Source organism: Gossypium hirsutum, chromosome D08, assembly GCF_007990345.1.
Source record: "Gossypium hirsutum isolate 1008001.06 chromosome D08, Gossypium_hirsutum_v2.1, whole genome shotgun sequence".
In the NCBI taxonomy this organism is placed as follows: Eukaryota; Viridiplantae; Streptophyta; class Magnoliopsida; order Malvales; family Malvaceae; genus Gossypium; species Gossypium hirsutum.
The window spans coordinates 18135588-18146995 of NC_053444.1; the positions used below are offsets into that span (position 1 = coordinate 18135588).

At 33.8% G+C, this 11408-nt stretch overlaps 1 protein-coding gene across 2 annotated transcripts; it reads right to left on the reverse strand.

Annotated features, from left to right (window-relative positions):
* Positions 1-7355: 7355 nt before the first annotated feature.
* LOC107912903 (AP2-like ethylene-responsive transcription factor AIL5) lies at positions 7356-10879 on the reverse strand. Of its 2 annotated transcripts, XM_016841279.2 has the most exons (9): positions 10306-10875; positions 9817-10189; positions 9632-9714; positions 9282-9290; positions 8997-9085; positions 8831-8904; positions 8664-8714; positions 8460-8536; positions 7356-8337 (listed from the first exon to the last, which is right to left on the reverse strand). In XM_016841279.2, the coding sequence occupies exons 1-9, from the start codon at positions 10496-10498 to the stop codon at positions 7652-7654; spliced, it is 1635 nt and encodes a 544-aa protein (XP_016696768.2). In that variant the 5' UTR covers positions 10499-10875; the 3' UTR covers positions 7356-7651. The 2 variants fall into 2 exon arrangements, with proteins under 2 accessions (XP_016696768.2, XP_016696777.2); XM_016841288.2 differs by lacking the exon at positions 9282-9290 and having other exon boundaries at positions 10306-10879.
* Between the last annotated feature and the right edge of the window lie 529 nt (positions 10880-11408).

Here is an 11408-nt window from a genome sequence, read left to right on the forward strand (position 1 = left end):
GAATAATAGAAATCAGGAAAATAAAGGCAAAAATGTAGGAATTCTCGCCACACTCTAGCTTCTCTTGATCTTCAAATTGTACGTAAATCCAAGATAGCTATTTCTCCCCCTTCTTCACGTCTGTATTCTGCTCTCTTAAGTTGCTACCCTTTCTTTCTCTAGAATTCTCCAATAAAGAGAAATATCGATGTCACCAATTTTTTTCTTACACAAATTCTCTTCTCTTTTTTCTTCTTCTCTCTCCTTCTTTTATTCAGTAGATCCGTCCCTCTCAGCATACATTTGTTTCTCCTCTTTTTCAGGGTAGTTTTTCTTGTACACGTCCAACTGGCTGAGAGTGACGTGGATAGAGTGCTGAGTCATCTTCTTGGAATTGCCATGGCAATTGTGTTGACAATCAATCTCACCATTTGCTACGACAATGTGTCACTTCCCTTATTTTCCTTTTGGATCCTCTTCATCCCCTTCTTCCACCTGCACCTATGTCCAACCACAACCACAACTTTTTCTTCCCCAAGTAATAAAAGTAATAAATGATGACCATGACAACGCAATCCAAGCTTTGTTATGCAATGTTCTAAAATTATCCTAAAAATGCATATGTATTTACTTAATTACAAACAATTAATTCCATCTAGAGACCTAAAATATAACTTTTTTCAAGAGTTATCATCAGACAAGAAGGAGAAATCAAAAAAATACAGTGGAAAGAAAAAATATCCATCGTGCTCACATAGTAAAAAGTTAGGGCATCCTGAAAAGTTCTGTTGGTTCAGGCCTAATGCTCAATGCAAAATTTGCAAGCAGTTTGGCCATGTAGAGAAAGTTTGCAAAAACAAAGGGCATACATAACAAAATGTTGAGGCAGAGATAGTAGAAGTAGAAGAACTGATGTTCACAGCCTCCTACAAAGTCAAGCTCACTACTTCCTGCGCGTCACTGCTTTAAAATCGTTATCTCTTCAAAACCATGTTTGGTGCAAATCACAATTTAATTACAGCATTACTTATGTACATATATATAAGAGACGCGAAACATTAATCAATCGAAGTTAAATAAATTTGGGCTTTATATAAAACATAATAACTTTACAGAATTTTCATCGGATCTATAGTTTCAAAAGCTTAAGCTCAATTATACAAAGTTCATTCTTCAAAAAGACATTGTCATGACAACACCCCCATGCCTTACATAATACAAAATACTTCAAAATCTCACAGCGGTGATTATTCTTTAACGTAGTCTTTGGAGGTTCCCTTACTTTGTTAGCAAGCTTGAGAAGGAAAGATAACTGAGTTCAAAGAACATAACGAGTTCCAAAGGTAAACAATTCAATAATCATATAAAATTCAAGTAAGCGTTTCCATCCCTATACAGTCACACAATTCGCCAGTTGGCGAATACCAAACAAAAATAGTCAATACGCCAGACACTATTCATTTGGCATGTACACTATGCCCATGCAGTCATACAGATAACCTTATTTGTGTTAGCCAAAAACCGTAGTCCATATTTAGAGTCATATCATTTGTTCGTTTCTTTTTTCTTTGTCATGCCTTACCAATCTGGTTTGCAATAACACTTGTCCTACTAGAGGCTACACAATCATTTTCATGTATCGAAACTTGCCAATTCAATGTTCATTTCATTGAAGGCATCACCATGAATTCATTTCCTTTTCCCTTTTAGACCATATGGTTCATTTTAGAAGTAAGGGGAGGTAATGGCTTAACACGAAGAAAGGCCATTACATCTTTAACAAGGACATACCAAAAAGGACATACCAAAACAGACTATTGACAACAACTTTTGTCTCATTTGCACAAACATTTCATTTTCACAGGATAGGTACACTTACCTTAAACCAAACATAGACGAAAGCACACACACACATAGAGTAAGAATGAACTCACCAGAAAAGTGCAACTAGGTTACATAATAGGACCTTTGCCCTTATCTCGAAAGCCTTCGGGAAGATCCTAAGCTATAATATAAAAAGTTAACCTTTTTAGATCGTTTTAACAGAAAACTATGCAAGTTTACAAGAACATTAACAGGAAACCCAAAATCTGGAAATTTCCTTTCTTACACTTTAAACTAGCCCTAAAACATGAAACTTTAAGGCCTCATAAATAACCATGAAATAACCTTAGTTTCACCAATTTTTACCAAGTGCTAACAACGATGGAGTTGGCTGAGTACAGTTGACCAAATCTTCCAGCAAGTCTTAGGTATAGGGTTTTTGAGAGAAAAATGCAAAGAAAGTTTTGGGAAGAAAATATGGTTGCCAAAGAAAGCATAAACTTGCTAAGGAAGTTAAGGCTGACTTTACATAGAAATACATGGAAGGAAAACCTAGTGGGCAAGTTAAATTACCCCACTACCCTTCATTTGGTACTCGTGACTAAGAACTTTTTCTCTCATCTAAAACGTGTGTCCTAACATCTATAGTAACTTGTCCCATTTTAACTAGTTATCATCAGGCTGACTCAATCGTTCAATCAAAATAAAATAATAATATAATAAACGATTCCTCCAAACTAAGGACTTAACACTAGGGACTTAACTCTCAGACCTTAACTTTAATGGTTCAACATATTCGCTTGACCGCTAGGGTGGCGTATACTCTACAGGAGAGTCCACCTGTAATAGCCCGATTTTAGGCCTAGTCGGAACAATGGTTTCGGGACCACAAATCGGACGAAAAAAAATGTAATGGCCTGAATTTTTAGAGGTGTCGGAACGGTGATTCGAGATCACTAAATTCGACAAATGAGTAGAAAATATTATTAATTTAGTAAGTATAAGTTAAATGTGAAGTTAGGAAAATTTTTGAAATAGTGAATAGTGCACTAGAAATAAATATTAAAATAATTAGAATCGAAATGAGGTATCAAGACCTCGGGGATTTTAAACCGAGCCATAAATATTTTTATAAATATTTATGGAGTGTTAAAAAGTTAGTATTAAAGTTTCGTTAAGAAATTTTAAAGTTCCGATAATTAATTGAACAAAAAGGACTAAATTGTAACAAATGCAAAATTTTGGGAAATGATTAAATAGCTTAAATGATAAAAGGAAGAGGAGTTAAAAGGCAAATAGACCCAAGGTCTATTTGGGCTGGACGGCAAAGGCATGAAATCAGCAAGAAAGTAAGAAGAATTAAGAGCAAATTTGGAATATTGCAAAATTTGCTTAATAAAGTTAGGACTAAAGAGGAATTATCTAGATTTCTCTTCATTTTTCTGAATTCTCATCAGCTAAAACACCATGGAAGGGCTTCTTCAAGCTGGTTCTTCATATTTTTATTACAAGTAAGTTCAATTCTTGACTATTTCTTGAAATTTTTGTATTTTTATGACTTTTACAACTAGGCCCACTTGTTAAATTCATTAGTTTTTGATTTTATGAAAGAAGTTGAAAGTTGATATGAATATGTGCTGGAATTATATGATGATTTATCATGAAATTAGAGCCTTAAATTGTTCATATGCTGATTTTATTGAAAGAATTGAATAGAAAGTGAATGTTTGGAACCTAATAGTAAAAGAGTTTGAAGATAGAGTTATATGTGGAAATTCTGAATTTCAATAGTTGTGTAACAACTTATAATGTCTAGGTAAAGTATTAATTGAGAAAATTAGATTAATTGAGGGGTTAATTGAGAAAGGACCGAATTGTATAAACTGTGAAATTTGGGGCAAAATGGAAATCAACATTTTTCACTAAAACAGTTTTGGACAGCAGCAGTAGTGTAACTTTGAAAAATCACCAAAAATTGTAGACATTGAATTAGAGGATGAATAAAATATTAAACTAAATCTTATTGAGTCTAGTTTCTTATAAAAGAAACAGTGTGAGCAATGGAATTGTAAATCATGAGATATAATAGATTTTGTGAGACAAGGTCAGAATGAATTCGGGTTCCCCTGTTCTGACTTTGGAAAATCATTAAAAATTGTACAAAAATGAATATGAGTTATAGTTTATATGGTTAGAATCCTTAATGAGTCTATTTTTATAAGAAACAAACGAAAACATCATCCGGATTCTGTACAATGAGATAATTAATTTTAGTGAAGAGTGGTCGTAACTGTCAGACAGCGAAACAGGGGAAACTTTAAAGAATAAACTGTACTATTTGGCTAAACCAAAAATTCTGAAAATTTTATGGTATGAAGATATGTGAGTCTAGTTTCAGGGAAAATTAACGGATCTTAATTTGGAGCTCTGTAGCTCTGGATAAAAATAATTTAGTGACTCTGACTCGGATAAACAGTTTTGAATATAGATGTGAGTGAATAGTGAAATTATAGCTAATGTTGTTTAAGTGTGTTATACACATTAAGGATGTGGAATGGAGAGGAGGAGGAAAATAAATTTATGAATATTATGCTAGCATGGATTTGCATTTCAAATGGTTAATTTGCATGATTTGGGCTCCAGGACTAAATTGAATAAAAGTACAAATTTAGGTGCAATTTTGGAAAAATGTCAAAATGACAGAATTGGATGAAATGAGTTGTTTTATTAAATGAAAAATTAATTTAGATTAAGATCGGGTAGAAAATCGAGAAATGGAAAATTACCAAAATGCCCTTGTATCTTGGTATTTCTGCAAATTAGCCTGGTAAGTTCATATGGCTGAAATTTAATGATTAAATGTTAATTTCATGAATTATATAATGTATGGTGAAATATATATATATTTATTGATGAAATGAGAATAAAATAAAAATGCGAAAACTGATAAACGATGAAATATGAATTATACTTATATTTGTGCATTATTGGTCATGGTTTAAACTCATGTGTGAAAATAAAGTTTCATAGTATGTGTGTATAGTATATTCAATATATGATTTGGCATGAAATAATGTCATGAATGGTTTATGAATTAACACATGTTGGTAAGCCTGATATATGAATAAATGATCAAATTGAGCGGAACGCCGGATTTGAGTACTTCTGATCAGTGATAAAGTGATAAGTGGTAGCTTTAGCTACACTTATCTGATCAAGTGATAAAGTGATAAGTGGTAGAATTAGCTACACTTATCTGATCAAGTGACAAAGTGATAAGTGGTAGCATTAGCTACACTTATCTGATCAGGGACAAGTGATAAGTGATCACAAGTAAGACCATAGTTATACTATGGCAAAGTGGAAGTGAATTACTCGATTTTCCGTAATCGTTCCCTAATTTGATTAAGATGGTAAGTGACAAATGGGCCCAAAAGAATTAAAGCAAATGGATAAGTGGTAGTGTATTTATACCAAGATGATGTTGTTATTTAAGCTAAAGTGATATCTTCATTGCAAAATTGAGAATTTCATAAATGTGTTAATGAATGGTATAATCGTTAAACATTGAGTTAAATGGTAAATACGTATTAGTGTTAAACTTAGTGACATTGAATTGTACGTGAATTAAATGGAAATTGCTAGTGATATGATTTAAATTGTGAGCATGAGAAATTGCGAATTGAATGAAATGGAAATGAAGCATTGAATTGCATAAGTATGTATCGGGTCTCGTAGACTCTATTTATTGAGATTATAATATTTTGAGGATATATTGTGAAAAGTTATAAAAGCATGTTAATAATTTTGAGAGTTTTAATTTAGATGAAATTTTTTAACTCGGTTAAATATGTCTACAAGGGTATGTGTTCTGGTAATGCCTTGTACCCTATTTCGGTATTGAATACGGGTAAGGGGTGTTACACCGCCAAACCACCGAGCTCACCTAACACAGACTTCGCCCGAAGGAGCATCCATAGATTTACTTAGCCAGATTTAATACATCACTCACTCAAAACTTACTCTATGTACTTTACTTCTATAAACAACACTCAAACACTAGGGCTTTGCCAGACGGGATGTTACACCTTGAAACTTCGTATTAAGGCACATTTAAGCTCTATTTTCATCCGTGTTACTCTATAATCATACACAAATCGTATAACATGTTTTAAATTTGAAATTTTATGCATTTTGAATGGAAGTTCGATTGATTGAGTTGCCTTGATGATGAATGTGGCGCTCTATATCATATCATCTTCTGGACCGGGTGTAGGGTGTGACAGCAAAAGCCTCATTAGTGATACCACATATTTTAGAATCAATTTTCGTTTTCAATCGCACAAAGGATCTATTTGATGCACTGAAACCTACTTTTGGAAAATAATTTTTAGAAAATGGTATGACTTGACTTTATAAAAAATATGATTCTTTTCTAAAGTGGCACCTATGTCATTTTTTGGTCTAATCTAGTACATGTATTTGACATAAGTTATGTTTTAGTACCCAAAAGCAACAATATTAATTTGATTTTTTTTAAATTTAAGTTTTAGTGTTGATTTGATAAAAGTTAATTGCTCATATCATTAGGTTTAGATTTTACACGATTTGGTTAATAGAACAAATTTAGTGTAATTTGTGAATTTGTTTAATTTGTCAAAATACAATACGATAGATATGATTTAATTATTGTTTTAAGGTTTATTTGATGAAAATGTATAATTGGTTAATATTGTTAGCTAAGTGTAAATCAACTTTAAAATTGAAGTTAAACACTAATAAGTTACTATTATCTTCAAGTATCAAAATAAGAATTTTGTCGTATTGAACCAAAAAATAACACAAATACCATATTTAAAAAATTATATTTCATATTATACAATAAGCATGTTAATAAAATTAAAATTATAAAATAAAAAAACTTCAAAAAAGATATAATTATGTTATTTTTTTAAGAAATGATATAATTATATCAGGTAATTCCTTTTTTCTAACGTAACAAATAATTTTATAATATAATCTCTACAACTATAAAATTTTAAACTTAATTTTACGACATCTAATTTTTTTTTAATTTTTCAAATTTTCAAAACACCACCAAAAGTTCTTGAATTAATTTATCTCTACTTAGATAAATAATAAATAAAAATAAATTCCTTTTTTATTTAAAAAAGTCAATTGTATTAGAAGTTCCACAAATTAGGATATCCTTTCAACTCATTGGCACCATATAAACACATCCTCTACACCATTCTACACAGTTTTAAAAGATTAGAAATCAAAGCTTGAAAATCTTTTTAAAAGATACTATAAATTTCCAAAATTTCAAGAATCTCGAGAAGATTTCGCTCTCAAAGTCGATCGATCTTGTTCGACACACACAATCCCTTTTCCCGAAAGGAAAAAATTCTCGACGACTCAAGACCAAGTTTCAACCACCTTTGGTCGCTTCTGTATGGCGATCTTCAAAGTTTATGCGAAAACCCACCATAGGAGAACTAATTGAGCGATCTTCTCACAAGATATGCATGGACGCAGATAAACTATGAGCATTAGAGGAAAGGATTTCCATTTTCGTTTTACGGTTATACCCACACATTACATAATACATATATATATTTTACTCATGTCAGTGAAGGATAAAAGCTAAAAGAAACGAAAGAAATGGAACCGAACGCCCTTAATTAACAAAAGAACTTGAGTTGGCCCTGTCAGCTCCTATGAAATGATCTGTCATTCCAATCTCACCTATTCAAGAAAGGTTAACAACCCTACCCCCTTCCAACTCTGCAATGCATCGGCCTTCCCACAGATTTTTTCCACAGTTATTGTCCATGTGAAGCTGATTTCATTCCATGCCAAAAATTGGTGTTTGGAACACTGAGAGACTTGGCTTTGCAGTTTGATAAGTAGATTGAAACGACTGTGCGAGATTCCAGTTACCACCATAGCCAGAAGACGAGCTCTCATAATTATCGCTATTATTTAAGACAATTGGCGTTGCCAATGGGTGGGAATTAGTAGCAGCACTGCTCTCTTGTTGCTCCTGCCCAACATAACCACCTCGATTGAATAACCCATTGTTAATGCTTCCGTTGACTGCAGAATTCCCACCATTGCCGGTACAGAATCCACTTGGACTTTGGAAACCGGATCCATTTGGTGAGTGATGAAATATAGGGTTCTTGGCACTGCTTAAGGAAGCACCAGTATCATTGTATCCGAGAACGTTTGACCAATAATCGGATGGGTCTTGCTTGATGTTAATTGCAAAGCCTACTGTGGAGCTTGCAGCGGGCTGAGATGTAAAGGTCATGCCCGATGATCCAGAGTGATCTCGCTCCTCATCGGTGCTCCTATCAGAAGTTGAATCATTGCAGTTTTTGGATTTGTTGTTCAGTCCTCCAATGGGAAGATTGCTGTTTGCAATGCTGTTTACATCGTAGCGGCTCATATCAAAATTTGTAACCGCGTTTAAGCCTCTAAACTTGATTGCTGCAATATCATAGGCTTCAGCTGCTTCTTCTTGGGTGCCTGTAGAACAAATATGTCCACATTTTACGATTTTTTAAATAGACAGCTAGAAATAAGACAAACTAATGTACTTGTTTAACAATCTTTATTTGGAAATGAATTAAATAGGAAAAAAAACCCACTAAATGTGCCAAGATAGAGATCTTTGTTGCCTGCAACTCTTCCAATTCTTGCTTGCCACCTACCATGTTGATGATGCCTGAGATATAAAGTTACAAAGATAAATTATTTTTAAGTTCACTCGAAATATACTACAATATTATGGGGACCCTTTTTTGTTCAGGAACCAAAAGGCTAAAAGGAAAAGCTATATATATATTCGGCACCTTGTCACTCCTCTGTAAATTGAAGCACCCCTAGAAAATCCACTACTTTTCCTGAAATACAAAGTTCATTAAAAAGAGTGTTCCATCTTACCAAAAAGGCTACAGTGAATCAGATCAACATCTAAGAGCTGATGCGTTAATATTTGAATAGTTTAATAGATATCTACCTCCGGAGAGAAGCAACGAACTCTTGCCTAGTCATGTTCTTCATCTCTTCGAGCTCCTTCTCATAGTTGGAAATCTAAAAAGGAGAAGAAAACAACCCGACTTACAAGATAGAACTCGAACTAGAATACAGAGCCAAGACAGAATCTCAGAAACAGTGCCGCTTACCGGAAAGTTGGTAGTAGTGGTCGGACCCCAGTACTTGAGAGCCGCAAGATCATAAGCTCTTGCAGCTTTATCTTCCTTGTCATAGCCACCTAATTGGAAACCAAAAGAAAATGAAAGTGAGATTCTTCACAATAAGCTGAAGTTGGTGAAATATCCATGAAAAAGAGAAGAATCTAGTGTTACAGTTCTAATCAGAAGTAGTTGATGATGATCAAGAAGAATATATTGCTTGTCACAGTAAAGGAAAATGATCTTTAATTGTGGTACTTAGAATTGGAAACTCACCCAAATAAACTGGAAGGACAATGATGAAGAATTTGAGCAAGTAATCGTTGTCATGTACATGCCAAATAAAGAGCCAACAAAAGCATATTATAATCCTCAACCATTCGCAATATTAATGCGCGCTAATACTAATAATGATGCATGCATAATTAATAAGTAGGAAAAATTCAATGCCGCTCTGCCGTTCAAATTACAAACTTCATCACAAGATCTCAGCCCTAGAAATGGGCTCTTTTAAAGATTTGCCTCAACAGTTGAGATACCTAGATCTCAATAGACCCGTTTAAAACATTAAGAAAACAATCGAAATGTTTTAAGATAAATAAATGGGAAAAGAATACTAGTATTACCTTGCCTTCCTTTCCTACTTTGGCCTTCTCTTCTGCAACTATTGTCCCACAAGTGAGCTTCATACCTTCCAGTCCATCTATGCCTAAATAAAAAACCAAAAGAACAAACTGTTGAGCGCTAATTTCATACTATTAGTTTTAAAGTGGTATGTTCTTATTAGAACTAATCCTGGTCATTTATTTACCTGGTGACACCCCGGTAGATCGAGGTACGTTGGCCAAAAGTATCAACAGATCTTTTGGGTGCAGGCTCAGCTATAGGTGCTTGTTGCTGTTGTTTGTGAATATCGATTTGCTCAGAGGAAAATCCACGAAGAAATATAGCAGCAATGGTTTTGAGCTCCGAATCATATATATCGTTGTCAGAAACAGTCACGGGTGTTTGAGTAGAGAAGTTATGATGATGAAGCAACTGCAGTTGAGGTGCACCTCCAACTCCAGGTGTAGTAGAAGAACCGCCAAGAAAATCCTCGAGTTTCGGGCCACCTTTAAACATGGACAAGTCTGTTGTTGCACTAGCGGTTGTAGCTGGACCTTCGCCACCTGCATCTTTTTCGGCTGTTTTGTCCACAGCAGGATCACTTCAATAATTAATATTTAATACAATAATAAACAAAAAGAAAGTAGTAGTAGCAGCAGCAGTATTAGTGTGAGAGAGTTTATGAATTATTGACCTGATAACGAGTTTGCGGGTGGTGTTGTTGTTGGGACGGCGGCGGCTGCGGAAGTGTTGAAAGCTTGAAAGAGAGTGGGGTTAGAAGAAGAAGAGAAGAAGCTGAGATGATTTTGGTGGTAGTGATGGCTGGAAAGAGAGAAAGCAAGGGAATTGTTGGGACCGGAAGAAGAATCCATACTCCCTATGTTCATATCTATAATAATAACAAATATTTGGGTTGTGTTGCTCGGTGGAGTTCCAAAGGAGGAGAGAGATATGAGGAAGGGATGCTTTTTTCGTTTTTTTTTCTTTGGAAATAGTGGAACAAGTAGCAGTAGCAGCAGCAGGGCAGGCAGGCAGCAACAGTAGTAGTCTCCGTTTAGAAAGAGAAAGAGAGAAATGATGAGACCATGGGTATGAAAAGAAGAGAGAGTAGAGACAGATATAGATAGATGGTAGAGGTAGGAGAATTGCCGGCAATCAATTAATCAAACAAACACTAATAAAGCTAAAAGGAAAGGAAGATGAATGAATTGACTGAATGTTAAGAAAGAGAAAAGAGAGGAGTGAGAGATGGCATGCACGAGCATCGAGGTCTGTGAGGCTAATAAAATTTATTATTTAAATGAAAGAGAATGAGGCAGATGGATAGGGATAGAGTTTGCATTTAGGCTGCAATCTGCATTACCAAGTGGAAGCATTTCATGGGATCGCTGGGCGGTCTCACTCTCCCCAAGTTTTCTAAAAACAATTTTTGTTTATTAAATTTATTTTTTAAAAAATTATTATGCATAAGAAAAACAGAATTCAATTTATTAATAATTAAGTTTAATATAATATCTATAATTATAATATCTACTTTTTGTTAATTTTAAGCAATGTAAATTAAGAATAGAAATAATTCAAATTAAAATTAATATATCAAATTTAATATATAATAAAATAAAAAAACCATATATAATAAAATTCTAACCTACATCCTCAAAAATATAATACCTCTACTTTAAATAAAAATATCCAAGTACTATTCCTTTTAAATAAAAACAAATGAAGAGGGAGATAAACTATATAACCTACATGCACAAGAACAAGAAGAAAAAAAAAATAAGATGACTCGTGTGA

Excerpts from the sequence above, each read along its gene's own strand:
- LOC107912903 (XM_016841279.2), bottom strand. The coding sequence starts at position 10,498 with ATGAACATAGGGAGTATGGATTCTTCTTCCGGTCCCAACAATTCCCTT. Across the intron at positions 8,905-8,996 it reads CCACTACTACCAACTTTCCG|ATTTCCAACTATGAGAAGGA; the intron begins GTAAGCGGCACT and ends TCTCCTTTTTAG. Across the intron at positions 8,537-8,663 it reads ATTTACAGAGGAGTGACAAG|GCATCATCAACATGGTAGGT; the intron begins GTGCCGAATATA and ends TTTATATCTCAG.